Source organism: Schistocerca piceifrons, chromosome 2 (genome assembly GCF_021461385.2).
Source record: "Schistocerca piceifrons isolate TAMUIC-IGC-003096 chromosome 2, iqSchPice1.1, whole genome shotgun sequence".
In the NCBI taxonomy this organism is placed as follows: Eukaryota; Metazoa; Arthropoda; class Insecta; order Orthoptera; family Acrididae; genus Schistocerca; species Schistocerca piceifrons.
The window spans coordinates 302555136-302576807 of NC_060139.1; the positions used below are offsets into that span (position 1 = coordinate 302555136).

The 21672-nt window shown below is 38.4% G+C and overlaps 1 protein-coding gene across 1 annotated transcript in view; it reads left to right on the forward strand.

The window, feature by feature from the left end:
• LOC124776990 (sodium-independent sulfate anion transporter-like) overlaps positions 1-21672 on the forward strand; it is a 141830-nt gene that overhangs the window by 83210 nt on the left and 36948 nt on the right. The window contains exons 2-5 of the mRNA XM_047252235.1: positions 4835-5056; positions 7427-7622; positions 12295-12515; positions 19310-19460. Coding sequence (XP_047108191.1) covers positions 4877-5056; positions 7427-7622; positions 12295-12515; positions 19310-19460 — 748 coding nt within the window. The 5' untranslated portion in view covers positions 4835-4876. The remainder of the gene's footprint in view (positions 1-4834; positions 5057-7426; positions 7623-12294; positions 12516-19309; positions 19461-21672) is intronic.

Consider the following 21672-nt stretch of genomic DNA (forward strand, 5'->3'; position numbering starts at 1 on the left):
TAGTATGAGTGGTTTGATGTTTTTAGAATTCCATTTATAGCACTAAATTATCGAAAGGATAATGGCGGTTCCCTGCAGTTTTCAGTCACATGAATCATTTATCGTCTGATACTAGAAAGAAATTGAGTCTCGTTATGGTAAAAGCAGGATTATACATTCGTTGTAATTTGAAGTTTGCAACTTGCAACCAGCTTTACAAAAAGACTAATGATTACAAAACTTGCTGAAAGCTGTAAATATAGTTCTTAATGTATACTAAGTTTATTATTGTGTTCACCCTAAACTCAGCAAATCCTTTCCCAGGCAGTGTTCGGTAATTTTTGTAGTTTAATATAGCAATCCTAGTTTCAAATGTCAGCTTTATTCGTGTTTTGGTAACGCTGGATAACTTGATGTTTTATAGGACTATCAAGGGGATAGAATGGACAGACCGTAACACACAGCACAAGCCAGGTTTAGTTTCCAAATGAATAGTTGCGGACCGGACTTAAAGAACTAGAGGCTGCTTCTCTTTTATGGTGCAGTAAACTTACACAACGTGTTTGTTTGTTATGCTATATACAAGCCAACAAAGAAGACACCAAGAATCCACCCACACATATATCTAACAGAGCTGCCGTACAAGAACACTACACGTTGCATATCTAAGGCTCTCCACACACGAAACGACTCAAAAGCAATTCGTTGCCGATGGAAATTGCTAACGGGTCGGCAGCGAATCACTTCCTGTGTAGTGAAATAGGGCTCCCTCGTTGCCAAGGGATCTGAGTAGCGTCGTGTCCTCATACACAGCTGTGTACAGGTTTAGTCTGAAGGTGAACGAGCAGTATTGTCAACATCAGCTTTGTACGGGGAGTCGAAAAACATCCTATTTTAGACAAGCTCCCAGATCACTGAAGGAGAGATTTGACTGAGACAGCGGGATGTGAAGTGTGAAAATGACTTAATATTATATGTCTTTTACTGACATCTATTGTTTGAAATAAAATCAATTGAAGCAAATGTACAAAATATTGTAAACATACCAACAGTGTTCTTTAGTGTGACTAGCAGTCTTTGTCATTCTGAAAAATTACATCGTCAAATGGGAAAGAGCAGTGAAAAGCCACAGATCTACATGTGTAAATACAGTGGTAACCACATACAAATGATTTAACGAGCGCAACCCATCATCATACATTTCACTATATATAAATCCCAAGATGTTTCGGTTTTCAAAATAAAATAACGTTGTGTTATGACGGAAGGAACCAACTGCGCTAAATCAATTTGGCGCTGTTTACTCGTTCTGTAGAAAGCTAGGAGTTTCGAATCTGTCTGTTAATAACTCCTGCGCTGCTACATACATCCCTACAGTTTCTGTTTGTGTGAATGTACGGGTGAATCCAGAATTTTCTTCGTTAGCTTATTCGTGCGTAATAGTAATAGAGAACTATATCTTCCTCTGAGCTTGAGTTTGTGCTCCACATGTCGCGTGTAACAATAAGATGCTCGGGTGCGACAAACAGTGTCCACCTTCCTCGACAGTCTTACACGGCAACAGCAGTTTCATTTCAGTGTTGGCCCATATACAAACCAGCGTTGGCAACCAGTCGCCGCTGTAGATAGCCTGCACGTTACGTTCCTTTTCGGTCGCTCCGTGTGCGGGCGTGCTGAAGACGTTGGTACGACCCAGAACTTAATATCTCCTTCGGGATTCTCTTACGAGGGATCAAAAACCGCAGTAATCACTGTCCCCTTAGCGTTCAGTTTGAAGCCGCGAGTTGAGTCAATAACAAGCTGACCTTGCCTTTTTAAGAGGTCACTGGCGATGCTGCTGCTTACAATCAAGGCGTAGGCCAGTCCGTCTTGGATCGCCACTTGCCTTTGCCCAGAGTAGTGTGGTACGAAAATTTCCTGTCATACTTATTTAACAAATAGACAAACGATAAAATGCTTTCAAGGTTGCATTTCTGTTATTTAGCAACAAAACGGCTCGCTTTATCCTTACATGCAGGTGGTATCCGTTTATGATCTTGTCTACAAAGTACTTAGAACTCAAAAAATCCTCCCAAAGCATTTGGAAAAAAAGTTTGTTACGGTTAGATCATCCTTAAATATTTGTCTTGGGGGCGGTGGAGGAGGCAAGACTCCGAAAAGTTGGTCACTGAAATGAAATGTCGTGTGGCTAGGGCCTCCCATCGGGTAGACCGGTCACCCGATGCAAGTCTTTTTAGTTGACACCACTTCGGCGACTTGCGTGTTGGTGGGGATAAGATGATGATGAAGACATTACAACACCCAGTCCCTGAGCGCAGAAAATCTATGACCCAGCCAGGAATCGAACCCGGGCCTGGCATTCTGTCGTGCTGACCACTCAACTGTCGAGGCGGACAGTTGGTCACTTTCAAGGTGTCTCATACCAGAAGGATCAAATTTTATAGATGTCACAAAAATACTTACTATAACCCAGAGAACTGTTGGTTATCCATTCACTTTTAGAATTGTACCAGAATTCTGTTGTGAATAAAGATTCCAGGACGGAATGCCCTCATCCTCTTCTGTGGATACCTATGAATATGTGATAGGCCAAGGATATAAGATACATACTTTTAGTTTCCTAACAGCAAGTTATTAGGCGTAATATTCTTTTTCATGGTTTTATACAAATTTGACGTGATCCATACAGTGTACATTGTATACCAATCCAAAAAACACACCATGTGTTAGATACTTTCACAGCGAGCTACTTGTTTATAAAATCCAAAGTCGTGTACCAATTTTGGCAGTAATGGATAGTGGTTACAAAAAGAAAAGCTGCAAATGAAGATGCTAGATAAAAATATAGGAATATCTATCTAGAAATAACTGTATGAAGTAAAGTAAGTATGAGAAACAAAATAGGATTGTTTTATATGGTATATTGGTATATATTGGAGTCAGTGGGCTTTCATATGTAGGGTTTAGGGGTGAAGTGCCCATATTTTTATTGCTGACTGAGGACAATGTACTGAATAATGTTACACCAGTATTTACTTAATTTGCAGACTAATAATTATAGCTGTTAGGAGTAGTATTTTTATTTTTTTTACATTGGCTAGTACCTCCAAGTACAGCTGGCAAGAGCAAGTCATTAATGCTTTTTTTCCCCGGGGCAGCAGGACAGGTTTTGAAGTGTGGACATATGGGCACAAAACAGTTAGTTTATACCAGGGGCTCCGAAACGTTTCCTCTAATGGAGCATTTTGAGAATCCTGGTACTTTGATGGAACACATTGTTTATTTTGAAGATTAATAATATTTTATAAAATGAATAAAATTGTTCTGTTTAGTGACTGCATTAATTTTAAGTCATAAGTAATAACACGGAAATGATAATAAAATTTTAAAAATAATTAGTATCAATAAAATGTCAAAAAAAAAGAAAAAGAAAAAAAGAAAACACTTTGTTATTGATAGTTCTTCATGGAGCACTTATTCACTTCCTGTGGAATGCCAGTGCCCTGCTGAACACAGTCTGGTCTATACTGACAGGCATCATCCAATTAGTGGAGCAGTCAAGACTGTGCAGAAAACAGCTGGTAGTAAATTATGTGATGTGTTTTTGGGAATACTGTTAGATGCAGAGAAAATACAACTGTAACATTGAAGTGGGTAACATTGATCACAATATCTGCACTTATATCCCACCCTGTATAATCTTTGTACTCAAAGAGTCCCTACTGGGAACAGATATGCAGCTTACTGCCATTTAGTTTTTGTTGTTATGTAAAGCATCTATAACAACCTGTCAATAGATGTGAATACTGGCAGACAAGCTATGTAGGTTTGAAACTAAACTAATTTAAACTACTAATCTACAAATTACCTTAATTTCTGAAATCATAAATAAGTACCATGTTGTGAATATATTGACAAAATGTGAATGTCTATACTTATTTGTAGGTTGTGCACTATTGTGCTTTTTTTTTGCTGGCTTTTGTTCCTCTTTGTATAGTATTATCTAAGGGTGTTGGGAGGAAAACTTGTTGGATTAAAATACATAGGTCTTACCTGTTTACATTTAACTGTCTCACAGAGAAAAATGCTTAAATGTTTTTGTAGTGCTAAATGTTTTTGAAAACTTTTTTTTTTTTAATTTTTATTTCATTGATGAGGTGTAGTTTGATGTAATGTGTCAGGAAATTTGCTTCCTGATGTAGTCTATGAATTTAACTCTGCTCTGGTCAAATCTTGCAGTTGACCTTGTGACCACGATCTGGTAGCTTTCTGAGTAAATGTCAGGTACTAACTTTGATGGTGGGTTCAAACCTGGTGAACCTTCTAACTTCTTTTTGTGATAGAGTGTGTGATCATCTCTGTCACTGGGTTGTGCAGGAAGAAAAATGAGGGTTGTGTCCATACCTGACTTGGTGTTAAGCTCTAAGTCTATATGAGGAGGAGGCAATTCACAGATCAAGAAAAGAAAGAATGTAACCCACCTAACAGGCCATGTTTAACCACTGTTGTAGACAACTCAACCTTCAGTTTGATATCAGCTGAAAAATGACTTCTTAAGGAAAGAATATTTTTTGTGGATCTTAATTTACCAAGACACAAAATTCCATCTCTCTCTTTGTTGTTATTTGTTTTTTCACATTTTTTATCTTCCTCTGTTTGTTTTCATTTTTGTTCTACATCCATATTATCTCTGGTACCTTATTTTCTTGTCCTTTTGCGTGTAACCTTGGCCTTTATTTAATAACTGATGTTCTGTTGTTATGAAATGTTACTTTTACACTTTTTCACTGACTACAAATTAAGGCCATGTTGATGAAGGGAAAATTTTTAAAAATGTATTTTTTTTTTATTTCAGGTGATTTTTTCCTCCATTCCAGTTTCTTATTCTTGAACAAGAATGCCAAATAAAATGCATTTAATGAAACGATTACTTCATCAACGTATGCCGATAACATCATGGCTGCCACAGTACAATTCCGAGAAATTTATTAGTGATATTATTGCTGGAGTAACTGTGGGATTAACTGTGATGCCTCAGAGTTTGGCTTATGCTACACTGGCTGGCCTAGAACCACAGGTATGAATGAATATGGAATCTAAATATTTATGAATTTTGAGTCAATTAACTGCACCAAGAGAAAATTCAATTGAGAAAACTATTGAAATACAAAAGGATAAAAGGATTGGTCAGTAGTTACTTAGGAGGCAAAATTCCAAGTGCTGTTAATAGAAATGCTTTGAAGTAGGACAAGTTTTTAAGTGTTTGTATAGGTGGTGCTTGGAATTTTCTCTCTTGAAGGCAAGTACTGGTTAACCATTCTGTTTCTACATAATTTGACAATAGAAAGTTTCAGAGTGCAAACATAGCTGCAAAGGAAGAACACTGCTTACTTTTAAAACAAAGAGCTATATGGTAAATGAAGCAGCAAAAAGTAATGATGTAACTTTTGTTACCGAACACTTTTTCTTATCCTTCTGGGCAGTACCTTTAAATTTATGATTGCATATACACTACTGGGCCATGGCATTAATGGTCAGTAACTCAGCCCAGGTATATACATACAATAAAGTCATTAGGTGGACAAAGGTAAACATTTAAAAGCAACAATGAATATATATACTTATCATCTAGTCTGTTATCTTATTGGAGAGTGATAGTCTGTGCTAGCCATAGCTTTTCAAGACATTTTTATTTCAATATTCACCGTGTTGAAGAGGACCTCTCCTTTATCAAATATATCACTATTTTATATATGCATTCCATTTTCTCTGTTTGCAGTCACCAACATCTTACCCTTTGCTTTCTAAACTTTGAGTCCCACACGTCCTACTGTAATGTGTCTTCTTGTTTGTTTTTATGGATGTTACCCAACTATGGACTGTTAACATACCACAATCTGGATCCAAATCTCTACCTGAGTATTCTTTAAAGTCATGTGTTTGGTTTTATGTGTCTCTCTCTCTCTCTCTCTCTCTCTCTCTCTCTCTCTCTCTGTGTGTGTGTGTGTGTGTGTGTGTGTGTGTGTGTGTGTGTGTGTGTGTGTAGTTCATTTGATAACTTACTGTGTTGCCTGGTATTTCCAGATTATACGTTTTGCTGAAGAGGGTGTTGATTAAAACCGTGTTTAATCTCCCATAGAAACATTCTTCTCATTCACTTGCCCCAAATATGTCAGTACTGTCTCCAAAGTTGTTAAAATGTCCATTTCCTTTAACACACATTATGAACACCTCAGTTTCCTCATTTGTTCTCTTAGTTTCTGAAATATAAAATAAAAATACTGCAATGACATTACATGTATATTCTTGTAAGGTAGTTGGCATTGGTCATGCGTGATTTCTGGGAACATCAGTTACTGATGTTACTGTTATAAAGTGCTTTATACCATTCTGACCAGGTGTTCTATTGCTGTTGCCTGTTACTAATCTATAATAAATATAACTTCAGTCTCTTCACCTGTCTCTGATTTTGCAGTTTCTCCACAATTTTAAAACCAATAATGTCCCATTTTCTGAGTCATCTTATAACCCTCTTATGAGCAGTCTCTAACCACAGATTCAAATGTATTGTTAATTTACTTCCTGGGTTTTTATACAGAAAGCAATTATTTAATAAACTTAATGGTCACTAACAAAACCACCAGTAAACTAATTATATACTGCTTGACAATTGCTAAGGAGCAAATACAGTTTTGGACAGGAGTAATCGCAGACAGTGATGTATAGAATGAAATGCAGATCAAATGTAATAGAGGTGAAGTGGTATATGTATGGTGGAAAAATGGCACAGGTGTCACCTCAAGGGAAAGTGGGATAACAGAAATAAATAATGTTCATGTGGTGTGTTTTTGTGTAGCATTTCACCTTCTGTGATTGTTTTATTGCAAGATGACACTTTTTGACAAACCCACTAGTGTGGCCACAGTAGTGACACTTTGACTCTTTGATCGATCAACTGCTCATCTATGATTGTAAACACTCAAATGGTGTTTTACAGACATGTCGCCACACCACATGGAATGTGACACTAATTGTTTCCATAACAACCTTACTGCATGATCTGTTGAATGCACACAGGATGCTTATGCACAGGCTTTGCTGCAGTTAACACGTCCCCCCTCCGTAACAGTTGGTTCTTCTGTAGCAGTTGGCAGTTGTTCTTTAACAAGTGTCAGTTTTCTTAGCAGTTTTCAAGCAGTGTATTACTGAAAGAACAGGGTTTCCAAATTTTATCTGTTTTCAGGGTGCCTCTGAATTTTTGTAAGAATAGAGATTTTTCATTGTTAGACAGTGATTAAAGATATGTAAAAAAATAATCTCCTTTGTAGAAGATGGAATTAACCATTTCAGTTCACCTATTATTGTCTTTGTTTATGGTAATTGAAATTTCAATAAAGATGTTATCCTGTAAAACTGGTAACATTAAATTTGTTGTTATACTTTACAGTATGGTTTGTACTCAGCATTTGTAGGCTGTTTTGTATATGCCGTATTTGGAAGTGTAAAGGACATCACTATCGGGCCTACTGCTCTGATGGCACTGATGACCTATCAGCAGACATCAGACCTGAATGTTGATTTTGCCATCCTCTTATGTTTCTTTACTGGTTGTGTGCAGATGCTTATGAGTTTACTGCACTTAGGTAAGACTATTTAATTTGCTTGAAAAAAAATAAGAAATTACTGTTTTTCTTGTTCATTTTAGATTAATAATTTTTAATGTAAAGAAAATATTGTCTAATTATCAGTAAATAAGATTTACATTATCACATATCTAAGAAAGATGATATGTTGAATGTGGAGAACTTATGTAATGAAATACATATTAAGAAAATTCTGTATCTTTATCTCCTGAGTGATAAAGAGGAGAATTTTTTATAAACTATTTTCCATTATATGTAGAGGACTAAATTGTAATATTCTGAAATAACAATTCACAGTAGTGTATGGTGTGATACTGGGTATGAGTATCAACTCTTAGAAACCATCATGCTTTTTCTTGCACTAATCATTCTCCTATATACTGCGTAGTGCCTAACCTGCCATCTTATTGCCATGATTTAGATATTTTGTGACCTAACTCTCTATAGGAAAATGCAAGAATAGCAGCCCCATGGCTAATTCTTTGCTGCATCCTTTCCAAGCTTCACTAATATCTTTCCTCTGATGTTCCACCCTGTATTCCTGTCAAATTCTGTTGTATGTCATATACAGATAGCATAGCCAGTTGCTGTTGAATATGCAACGTGAACAAAATTGGCATTTTACTGTATGTTCCTGAATTGAAATCATTTAATTGTGACCATCCTATCTGCTGTAGACTAAACTATGTGGCTGTGAGATACTCATAACTAAAAAATCATGAAATCACATATGTGTGTATCATTGGAAATAGTGTCAATCAGTTGATATGGGCCTTGGCATTATGCATAAGTTTATAAATGTCAAGTTTCAATTTACCCATTCCACAGTGGTTGTGCGACACTCTGCAGCTGTGTCCGTACAAGGTTATTTCATCTTGAGAATAAGTATTGCTGTTACCAGTCAGTGTATGGAAAGGACAGATTTCTACTCGCCATAAAGAAGAGATGCTGAGTTGCAAACAGGCACAACAAAAAGACCAGCCAAATGTCCTTCTTCGCAAGTAGGAAACACACACACATTCACATAAGCACAACCCACACACACATGACCATTCTTACTTAAGAAAAGGCCATTTGGCTGAAAGATCAAACATATAACAGTCTTTATGTTGTGCCTCACTGCCACTTAACATCTCCACTATATGGTGAGTAGCAGTCTTTCATTTTTCATAATATTGCTGTTCATCATCATCATCTTAGCCTTTTCCCACGTCATGTGGAGTCAGCGTTGGTTTGCGGATCCTTCTCTTCCATAAATGCCTATCCAGTGCTTCTTCTCTGAGCCATCCTTTCTCCCTTAGGTCCCCTGCTATCTTATCTTTCCATCTCAGTTTTGGTCTTCCTCTTCTCCTTCACCCTTCGATTTCTAGGTCTTCAATTCTTCTCCCCACGTAATACTCCTCTCTTCTCTGCACATGTCCATACCATCTTAGCCTACTTTCTTGGATCTTCTTCCCTATGGGCCCCGCTTTCCCTGTTCCTCTGATGTACTCATTCCTTAGTACATACTTTCGTGTCACCCCATTCATCCACCGTAATATTCTCATTTCTGCCACTTCCATCTTTTTGTCTTGGGCTTTTGTAATTGACCAAGTTTCTGTGATAGACAGCATTACAGATCTCACCACAGACTTGTAAAGCTTTCCTTTCATTCTGCAGCTAACCTTCTTATCACACAGTACTCTGCTCAGTTTCCTCAAGCTCATCCATCCACTATTTATCGTGTGCTGTATTTCAGCCTCCAGTTCTTCATCACTTCGCATGTAAGAGCCTAGGTATTTAAATTTCTTGACCAGTGTCAGTTGTTCTCCTTGCAGGTTAATATATAGATCTTTGGCATCATTTGTACACACATGCTCTGTTTTCACCCTGCTAATTCTCATTCCCTTTCCTCTAGAGCTCTTCTCCACTGTTCAAGTTTGTCTTGAAGTGCCTCCTGGGCGGGTTCACAGATTACAACATCGGCAAACATCATGCTCCAAGGTGCCTCTTTTTTCACATCTTTGACTTATACATCAATGACAAGGTCAAGAGGATATGGGCTGAGAGCAGGTCCCTGATGTAGTCCTACTTTAACTGGAAATGCCTTTGTTGCACCTGCACCGCTCCCGACTTGTGTCATTGCACCTTCATACATGTCTTCTACCACCCTGATATATTTTTCTGGCAGGCATTTACTTCTCAGACATCTCCATATCACTTGCCTCGGCACTCGGTTATATGCCTTCTCAAGATCGATAAAGGCCATATGCAGTTTGGCTTGTACTTCTCTGTGCCTCTCCATCAGTTGCCTTAGTGCAAATATTGCATCAGTTGTTCCTCTTCCCAGCATAAATCCAAACTGTTCTTCACGTACTTCAGTTCTAGACGCAACCTCTTCTCAATAATCCTTTCCCAGATCTTCATTGTGTGGGACATCAGTTTTATCCCTCTACAATTGCCACAGTTTTGGATATCCCCTTGCCCATTATATATGGGAACCAGTATACTGCTTCTCCACACATGCAGCATTCTTTCTCCTTCCCAGATCTTCTGCATTAGATCCCAGAGAATTTCAGTTCCCTGTTCTCCCCGACTTTTCTATGCTTCTATTGGGATTTGGCCTGCCCTTAGGGCCTTCACACTTTTCATTTTCTTCATCGCGTGTTTGACTTCTTCCCTGCTTATCCTTTGGGTTCAATAAATGACTGGTTGTGAGAGCTGGGTGAGCTGGTCCCTATAATTGTCAAATAAAATGTATAGTAATTCTCATTCACCAATTTTAACACCCAATTGTCTGTACAGTTGTGGAGCACTATTAAGGGGAAGCAAATGGCATGTCTTGGATTGTTTTGTCCCTACCACATACTGTCTCATACCAGCTAACCACATAATACTGCAGTTGTCAGTACCGCATTTAACACATGTACGTCTGTGTGTTATTTCTGCTTTACTCCAAAGCTTCACATGATTTCATCAGTGAAAGAAGAAAACATACTTCAAACTACAGATGTGCAAAGTGGATGGCTGAACACTGGATGAATGTCCTTTAATCTGACTGTCTGATGTGTTTGCACTAGTTCATGGATAGTCATAGGTGTATACATGTTTGGCATCAAACTGTGAGACAAGTAATCTGTTATCCTTGGTGTCCAAAATATCAGTTTATGACATTAGGTAATTGGGAACATGTTAGCAGTACAGGAATGCTAGATCGATCTCACACTGTGATCTCATTGCAGAAAGTATCCAATATTTTCACAAATAATGAGGTCCACATTTAGAACAGTGCCTCTAGTTGCTGCATTTTTCCCTTGAGGAACTAGTTGTGCAGTCTCTGCCAGAAATAATGTACTGAAATTCCCTAAACTAATTTGTCCACCCTTTAGCTGTAATTTGAAAATTTCTGTACTTGGATGTTTTCTTAACAAATCTGGATATCTGGTTTTCCTGGCTGCTTCATGCAAAACTTCCTCACACTATACAGATTAGGGTAAGTCCATTAATTAAGTGAGGTTTTTTCCTTAAAACTTAGAACCCCCCCTTCACCTTTCTGAGATTTGACAAGATGTGGTGGGACCCGCCCCCTCCCCCCTTACTCGAGGTTTACCCTATAATTTTTAAATAATTTATTTCATATATTCATGTTTTTGATTCATACCACTAAAAATACTTATTAGTTTGCTTGGAATTAATTTTATAAAACAAAATGTTATCTGTTATGATAATGAATATTTACTGCCCTTTGGTGGCTTTCAAGATAGTTTACTCAATTAAACTTGTTATAATGCATTTTAATGTGGTTATCATTTTCACGTTTAATTTCACAGAATGAATATAATTTGTAGATTTAGAAAAAAGTATTAAACAGTATTTTTAGCATGTGATTAAAAAAAAAAAAAATTAAACACAGCACCCCAGAGTAGTATTCAGCTGAACAGACAGACAGACAAAAAGACTCCATGAAAGTAGTATTAATAATTTTGATAGTTCCCTAAAAAGTTGACCTTTTATTTATGTATTTTATACTTTACGTGTCACTGAACCTTTATTTACTTTGAGATGAAAGACAACATTTTGTGAACTATAGGATTACGTAGCTTTTCAATCTCTTTATTTTAATGATCACTAAGAGAATTCTTGACAGTAACCTTCAGCTCAGCTTCCTTCCACTTCTTGCTTGTGTGTTTGTTTTAATTCATTGGCATGTCACTTAAAATGTGAATTGTAAAAGTTACGACACACATTCATGTTGAACACAATAACATTGGGCTGTATACGTTTTAAAGAATATCATGACTGACTGACTGACTGACACAAATAGTGATTTCAGTCAGCATGGCAGTGAACTATCCGAATGAAATCTCTCACTTGTGTGGTACTTGTTTCAAATTGGGGAAACTCCAGCATGTACAAGTGTAAAACATTCAGTTCAGTTCTGCAATAAAGATTAATGGGCACTTCAATACTGTCTATGCACAGGATCAATTTCATTAAACAAAATGTTATTGGTTATAATAATGTATATTCTTTGAATTAAAATGCTAACATGAGATATTCATTGTCCCTTGCCTCCAAAGATTTTGCTGGACCCCCTCCCCATTTTTAGCTCATTTAATTAATGGACCTACTCTTAAGTATATCATCATTATTCTTGTTTTAAGTAAAATTAATTACCTCTTTTGTTTAACAGGTGTGCTGATAGACTTCATTTCAATCCCTGTAACAGTTGGATTTACATCTGCAACTTCAGTAATCATTGCATGCTCACAGTTGAAAGGTCTACTTGGTCTGAAGTTCAAAGCATCAGGTTTCATTCCCACTGTGAAAGCAGTAGCAATGCACATACATGAGACAAGGCTGTGGGACACTGTGCTTGGTTTCACATGTATAGTCATCTTGTTAGGAATGAGAGTGAGTATAACTGGTCAGTAAATTGTAATATTTTGAATAAAAGAGCATACATCAACAAACTTCTTACTCATAACAGTTATTGGTCTCCTCCTTATGTTTTCTCAATTTTTGACAAGTTAATAGTTTATTAAAAAGAAGTAAGAAATTAAACTTCAATCTAGTATTGCCTGATCATGTCTTTTGGAATGAAGCTGGACACATGTTAATAATGTCGGATAACTACTAAAGTTGTGGCTACCATTGGTGCAAAAGGGAAGTGCTTGGAGCACGAGTTTCAGAACATTTAAATATTTGTTAAAGTGCTGCTGAATTGGTGCATTTATAGCAAAATGTGCCAGACTTAAAGAAACTATGCCCTGCAGAATAATTTGGGTATGAAAGTAGCTTTCTGCAATGCTAGCTTGAAGGGTTGAGTTTCAACATATCTGATGAAATTGTAGATGGATCACAATGTGACTTCAGTTATTTTCATTTAAGTTATTTTCATTTCACTAATTTATTAATCATTGGCTGGGTGATGGGTGGTGATCGGAGCTTATGAGGAGGCTCCAGGTTGAGTGATTTCCTAATGATGGCTGGTGTTTTCCAACACCCATTGAGAGTGACTTCTAAAAGTCATCACTGGAAGTTGCACCTTATGGAAGCACTTTTAGTGGAACAAGAAATAGCGAGTGAAAGTGCCTATATCATGATCCTGATTCTGACTAGCTGAAAGGCCTAAATGTTGAATAATTTTGTGGAGCAGTTTGGACCTCGTGAAACCGAGGAGTTTGCCAGCCGTCCTCTTGGGGTGCAGAAGCCAAGTGACCTCTCAGGTGGATGTGGCATTTTTGTAGTGTATTTCAAAAGTTTGGGAAGCTGATTCTGTGTACTCAACTGAGTTATTTATTCCAGTGTGGACAGGCATGGATTCTGGGTTGACTCATTCCTGTTTTGTAAGTGAGTGTGCAGACATTCAGCAGCCAAAAATCTCAAATTAGTTTGTGCAGCCCAGTAGCTAGCTGGACAAGTGAATGAGATAGACTTGGCAAGATCTTCACTGAAACCAACAAATCTCACTTATTTCTGTGCAAATTTGATAGTGGTGTTTCTGTGCGATGTTTTCCCTGTTAACTTTAAAGTGTGCTGTTTTGTTGTCATGAAGTTCATCAATGGAAATTGCTAGAATCGAGTTCTCTACATCTACATCTACATCCATACTCCGCAAGCCACCTGACGGTGTGTGGCTACCTTGAGTACCTCTATTGGTTCTCTCTTCTATTCCAGTCTCGTATTGTTCATGGAAAGAAAGATTGTCGGTATGCCTCTGTGTGGGCTCTAATCTCGCTGATTTTATCCTCATGGTCTCTTTGCGAGATACACGTAGGAGGGAGCAATACTAGTTTACTGCTTGATTCCTCGGTGAAAGTATGTTCTCGAAACTTCAACAAAAACTCGTATTGAGCTACTGAGCGTCTCTCTCGCAGAGTCTTCCACTGGAGTTTACCTATCATCTTTGTAACGCTTTCATGATTACTAAATGATACTGTAATGCAGCGTTCTGCTCTCCGTTGGATCTTCTCTATCTCTTCTATCAACCCTATCTGGTACGGATCCCACACCGGTGAGCAGTATTCAAGCAGTGGCTGAACAAGTGTGCTGTAACCTACTTCCTTTGTTTTTGGACTGCATTTCCTTAGGATTCTTGCAATGAATCTCAGTCTGGCATTTGCTTTACTGACGATTAATTTTATATGGTTATTCCATTTTAAATCACTCCTAATACCTAGTCCCAGATAATTTTTGGAATTAACTGCTCCCAGTTGCTGACCTACTATATTGTAGCTAAATGATAAAGGATCTTTCTTTCTATGTATTCGCAGCACATTACACTTGTCTACATTGAGATTCAATTGCCATTCCCTGCACCATCTGTCAATTCGTTGCAGATCCTCTTGCTTTTCAGTACAATTTTCCATTCTTACAACCTCTCGATATACTACAGCATCATCCACAAAAAGCCTCAGTGAACTTCTGATGTTATCCACAAGGTCATTTATATGTATTGTGAATAGCAACAGTCCTACGCCACTCCCCTGCGGCACACCGGAAATCACTCGTACTTCGGAAGACTTCTCTCCATTGAGAATGACACGCTGCGTTCTGTTATCTAGTAGGAACCCTTCAATCCAATCACACAATTGGTCTGATAGTCCATGTGCTCTTACTTTGTTCATTAAACAACTGTGGGGAACTGTATCAAACGCCTTGCGGAAGTCAAGAAACACGGCATCTACCTGGGAACCCATGTCTATGGCCCTCCGAGTCTCATGGACGAATAGCACGAGATGGGTTTCACATGATCGTCTTTTTCGAAACCCATGCTGATTCCTATAGAGTAGATTTCTAGTCTCCAGAAAAGTCATTATACTCTAACATTATAGGTGTTCCAAAATTCTACAACTGATCGACGTTATAGATATAGATCTACAGTTCTGCACATCTGTCCGATGTCCCTTCTTGAAAACGGGGATGACCTGTGCCCTTTTCCAACGTCTCTTCTAGAGACCTATGGTACACTGCTGCGAGAAGGGGGGCAAGTTCCTTCACGTACTCTGTGTAAAATCAAACCAGTATCCCATCAGGTCCAGCGGCCTTTCCTCTTTTGAGTGATTCTAATTGTTTTTCTATCCCTCTGTCATCTATTTCAATATATACCATTTTGTTATCTGTGCGACAATCTAGAGAAGGAAATACAGTGCAGTCTTCCTCTGTGAAATAGCTTTGGAAAAAGACATTTAGTATTTTGGCCTTTAGTCTGTCATCCTCTGTTTCAGTACCATTTTGGTCACAGTGTGTCTGGACATTATGTTTTGATCCACCTACCTCTTTGACATAAGACCAAAATTTCTTAAGATTATCTGCCAAGTCTGTACATAAAACTTTACTTTCAAATTCACTGAATGCCTCTGGCATAGCCCTCCTCACACTTCAGTTTGCTTTGTGTAATTTTTGTTTGTCTGCAAGACTTTGGCTATGTTTACGTTTGCTGTGAAGTTCCCTTTGCTTCCGTAGCAGTTTTCTAACTCGGTTGTTGTACCATGGTGGCTCTTTACCATCTCTTACGATCTTGCTTGGCACCTACTCATCTAATGCATATTGTATGATGGCTTTGAAATTTGTCCACTGATCTGCAACACTATTTGTACTTGAGATAAAACTTTTGTGTTGAGCCGTCAAGTACTCTGAAATCTGCTTTTTGTCACTTTTGCTAATCAGAAAAATCTTCCGACCTTTTTTTAATATTTCTATTTATGGTTTAAATGACCAATGCTGTAACCTTTTATGATCGCTGATTCCTTGTTCTGCGTTAACTGTTTCAAATAGTTCGGGTCTGTTTGTCACCAGAAGGTCTAATATGTTATCACCACTAGTCACTTCTCTGTTTAACTGCTCAAGGTAGTTTTCAGATAATGCACTTAAAAAAATTTCACTGTATTCTTTGTCCCATTCACCCGTTATAAACTTCTGACTCTCCCAGTCTATATCTGGTAAATTAAAATCTCCACCCAAAAGTATAACATGGTCGGGAAATCGACTGGAAATATTTTCCAATTTTTCCTTCAGGTGTTATGCCACAACAAATGCTGAGCCAGGGTCTATAGAGACATCCAATTATCATGTTTGAGCCTGCTTTTACTGTGACCTCCACCCAAATTATTTCACATTTCGGATCTCCATCAATTTCCTTCGATACTATTGCACTTTTTATCGCTGTAAACACGCCTCCCCCTTAACTGTCCAGCCTGTCTCTGTGCTATACATTCCAATCTGAGTTTAGAATTTCATTACTGTTTACATCTGGTTTCAGCCAACTTTCTGTCCCTAGTAACTTTCCATCCCTAGTACTATGTGGGAATTGTGACCATTTATTAACGAGAGCAGTTCTGGGACCTTTCTATAGACGCTCCTGCAGTTTACTATTACCACATTAATACTGTCATTCCCTGTTGCATTTTGCCTGTTGCTACCTTGTGCATCTCTGGAGGCGTCTTGTCGGGCCTAGGGAGGGAATTCTCCAACCTAAAAAACCCACATGTGCACTCCACACATACTCTGCTACCAATGTAGCTGCTTCCTGTGTGTAGTGCACGCCTGACCTATTTAGGGGGACCCTACATTTCCCCACCCGATAGGAAAGGTCGAGAAATTTGACCCCAGATCTCCGCAGAATCATCTGAGTCTTTGATTTAAACCTTCCACTCAGCTCCAAACCAGAGGACTCATGATCGGTTGTGGGAACGACACTACAAATAGGTAGCTCAGATTCAACTCCACAAGCGAGGCTTTCTGCCTTCACCAACTCCGCCAACTGCCTGTATGAACTGAGGATGACCTCTGAACCCAGACGGCAGGAGTCGTTGGTACCGACATGAGCAACAATTTGCAGTCGGGTGCACCCAGTGCCCTCTGTTACTGCCGGCAGGGCCTCCTCCACATCTTGGATGAAACCCCAGGCAAGAAGACAGAGTGAACACTGGCTTTCTTCCCCGACCTTTCCACTATTTTCCTAAGGGACTCCATCACCCGCCTAGCATTGGAGCTCCCAATCACTAATAAATCCCTCCCCCCGTGTGCCTGCTCGGACCTTGCTGAAGGAGCAGCCACATGTCCACTCACAGGCAGAGTGGGCAATGCAACACAGCCAGCCTCTACATTGACCCTCCGCCTCGGGCGACGTGAACGCCGTTGAACCCACCACTCCCCTTGGGGAGAGGGTGACCCAACCGCGCCCGCTACCCGCGAAGATGTCTCGACAGCAGGGACCGTGGGTGAAGCGTGTAACATCTGGTGTGTATTATGTGACACACCACACTCCCCACTGCCACTACACTCCAAGGCAGCAACCTGAAGACAGCTGACTGTGGCCATCAGCACTTTCAGCTGTTCGCGAACAGTGGCCAGCTCCTCCTGTGTCCATACACAGCAGTCACACATCCTATCCATCCTAAGAAATCAATAATTTACTATAGAGAGTTAAGTAATCAACTTTTAACTAGACTGCTAATTCACTAAAGGCAGCTGATAGCTGACTAAACTGTGATTACTAGACACTTCTTGTTAGAAACAATGAAAATAAGCACTAACTGTCTCTGGACTGTATTCCAAACAAACACGAAATCTATGGAACGCTATTACTAGTACTTGAAAATTAAAGCTTTCTAAAAGCAAAAACACATGGAAAAAAGAAGTGACAAGTAAGAAAAACACAGTTAAACTTGAATTTACATAGCTTGCTGCACAGGAGATGTGAAGCAGACGGCAGTTAAGACGAGTTGGAGGTAGTGTCTTAAACAGCCACTAAAGAACACATTCCAGTGCAGCAATTGGATCTCGGACTCTTCCTGAGAGTGGTTAGATATCTACAGGACTTTTAATTATTATCTCTGGTGAAGTGACATAATTAAATTCAGCAGTCTTATCTTTAGAAAAACAAATTAACATTTATATGGTTAGGATATACAGATTTATTAATTTTGCTTTGTGTATTAAAGAACTTAATGACTCTGGTTTTTTCAATAGGTGTTATCTATATTGGTTACAGCCTGAGGAAGGTCATTTGCAGACAGTGGCTGAAACTGCAATTAGTGGTTGTAGCTCTGTACTCTAATATCCATCATATGTTGTGTATTTACCATTGTTGAGTCAGTGATTGTGCTGCTTTGATCACCACTGCAGGGCAGATTGTGCACAGAGGCTGTCGCATGTATTTTTACACTTTACGATACAGCTGGTTTGAAAATGGACACATGTGTCTGAAACTAGTCACCACCAAGAAATTAAAAAAAAAGAAAGAAAAAGATACATCTCAGGGCAACTTATGATGGAGCTACAACCATTTATTTCAATTATGAGACAAGCTGTGCACCTGTTTTTCACCTGCACCATGCTGCAAGTTCATAAAGTGGCTGAAATGTTGGAGAATTTTATTTATTTGTATTCTTCGCTATGAAATATAAATTTATTGAGTGTGATTTGCGATCTGGGTGCCAATTCATTACATTTTGATTTTGTTTTGTTTATGAATAAAAATGCCTAAAAAATGGTGGAGTCATTCTGAATACACCAGAATGGCTAAAAGCATCTAGGGCTATGAGGTCTGCAGAATCCAGTTGAGATCATCAGGCAAGAATTGCTGTGCCTTGAGAACACCAGGCTTTAACTCACTCATTGGAAACTCCTACCAAACATGAGGTGCAACATAAATCAGATTAACAGTGTCGTGTATTATCTCATTCCTCAGAACCCATCGCTCACAGAGGAAACCGCTGGATTTTTCAGCATGTTACACAGCTGCTTCACTGTGTCTTCCGTGTTATGAAGTAAATATGTTCTTGGTTTATGTCTCTAACTACACTACTTCAAACACTGTATGCAAAGAAGCTAAAAAGTCAAAAACAAATTCTACACACACACAGTCTTGGTCACAGCTATAAATAAATACCTCTGCAATGCTGGGTTTCTTAGCTAGTAAACACACTGAACAGAAAATTCTAGTAATTTTTGGATGAGCTACTATTCTTTTCCATTGAGACTGCCCGTTGAATGCAAGCATGTTAGTAAGTGGAAGGAGTGAAACAAACGAGAATTATCCTGGGGAACATCAAATGAAGACTGAATAATGTGTGTAGAGCTCCAGCTAGACGATTGACTTATCTCAGTTGTGTTAATTTTATCATATTGCAGTTTATGTTTTATATTAGTTTAAGTATATTAAGTAGAAAAAATCTCATGAAAGTTATGTAAAATTTCAGAAACTAAAAGATGTGAAACCAGGGCCAGCATGGGCAAATCGATCTATGTGGCTTTTGTCTACTGCTCGCAATGCTTTAGTAGTTCTGCTGTGTTCAGCACTAGCTTACATGTTGGTTTCTGATGATGGAACTGCACCTTTTCTGCTGACAGGTAAGTCGTATTTTGTTATGCAACAATTTAAAGTACTTTACATATAACATGCTATAGCCTTTTAATTGTGTGGACTGTGATACCCTCATTCAAAAGGTAAAATAATATGGACTAGTGGAAGGAGTGAATTGTTTTCTGTAAATTATATCAGAGTCAAGTATGTTACATGTAAAATTAAAACTGTGTGTGTTAGTTCCACATCAGTCTGACAGAAATAAGCACTCAGAATTTGAAGCAACCAGGCAAGGTGTATGACAGGATTCTGCTCTGAGTCCTTCATTATTTCTGGTATACATAAATGATCTTCCACTTGAATTGTCACAAGATACAAATGTTGCATTATCTGTAATAAGGACAAGCATATGGGTGGGAAATAGTAATAATCTTGTTACTATAAAAGTAGCAAACAGTATATTTACAGGGTGATTCAAAAAGAATACCACAACTTTAGGAATTTAAAACTCTGCAACGACAAAAAGCAGAGCTAAGCACTATCTGTCGGCGAATTAAGGGAGCTATAAAGTTTCATTTAGTTGTACATTTGTTTGCTTGAGGTGCTGTTGACTAGGCGTCAGCGTCAGTTGATGCTACGATGGCGACCACTCAACAGAAAGCTTTTTGTGTTATTGAGTACGGCAGAAGTGAATCGACGACAGTTGTTCAGCGTGCATTTCGAACGAAGTATGGTGTTAAACCTCCTGATAGGTGGTGTATTAAACATTGGTATAAACAGTTTACAGAGAATGGGTGTTTGTGCAAAGGGAAAAGTTCTGGACGGCCGAGAACGAGTGATGAAAATGTAGCACGCATCCAGCAAGCATTTGTTCGCAGCCCAGGAAAAAGACTCGCAGAGCTAGCAGAGAGCTGCAAATTCCACAATCAACTGTATGGAGAGTCCTACGAAAAAGGTTAGTTATGAAACCTTATCGTCTGAACGTCAACTACCCGAGGCGATGGATCGGCCCGTGACAGAGCACTTCATGACTGGCCTCCAAGAAGCCCTGATCTTACCCCCTGCGATTTTTTTCTTATGGTGGTATGTTAAGGATATGGTGTTTCGGCCACCTCTCCCAGCCACCATTGATGATTTGAAACGAGAAATAACAGCAGCTGTCCAAACTGTTACGTCTGATATGCTACAGAGAGTGTGGAACGAGTTGGAGTATCGGGTTGATATTGCTCGTGTGTCTTGTGGGGGCCATATTGAACATCTCTGAACTTGTTTTTGAGTGAAAAAAAAACCTTTTTAAATACTCTTTGTAATGATGTATAACAGAAGGTTATATATGTTTCTTTCATTAAATACACATTTTTAAGGTTGTGGTATTCTTTTTGAATCACCCTGTATTATATTTATCTTTCACATTTAAATCCACAAACTGTACAGAGACTCTGAAGAATGAAATACAAGAAGCAGACAGTGTTAGCATTTTGGGAGTACAGTTATGGTAGCTTACAACCTTAATTTAAAAACCCACATCCTAGAATTACTGAACTGAAATATTTCATTTATATTTGCAGTGCATATGGTCACTGCCAGAAATGATTTAAAAATGAGAAAATTGATCACTGGTAGAGATGATTTAAAAATAAGAAAACTAGTTCATTCTGCATATTTCTATTCATTGGTTAGTTTTGGCTTTTTAGGGGGGGGGGGGGGGGCGACTCAGCTTACAGGGATAGTATTTTTGGAAGACAGAATTGTTTTCTGTAAATTATATCAGAGTCAAGTATGTTACATGTAAAATTAAAACTGCAGTTGAATCACAGAAAACAACATGACACAAGGAAATGTCCTTTGGATATACAGTAGAACAGTCTAATCCTTCTTTGTCATTTTTAATAGCAGTTCTGTCACTTGGCAAAAGCTTCAGATCATCAAATGTGCAAAAATAGTGCATTTTGAATCTTAACACTTTTCATAGAATTTTTTGAAATGGGAAATAGAGTAATAAGAATTATGTTTGTTGAGGACATGAGATGAAACACTGGTTCAGTATTTTATAACAGCAACAAAAGGCAATATTACATTTAGTATATACTTGTCACAAAATCCGTCATGTCCAGTGGCACTTGGTACGAAACCACATTTTAGCAGTGAGGATAAACTCGTAACTCATGAGATGACTGAGAGCATGCTGGTTATTAAAAAAACATAACTAGTTTAGGTAGATCATGACAAAATGTTTGCCAGACCTTAGAGGCCATAAGT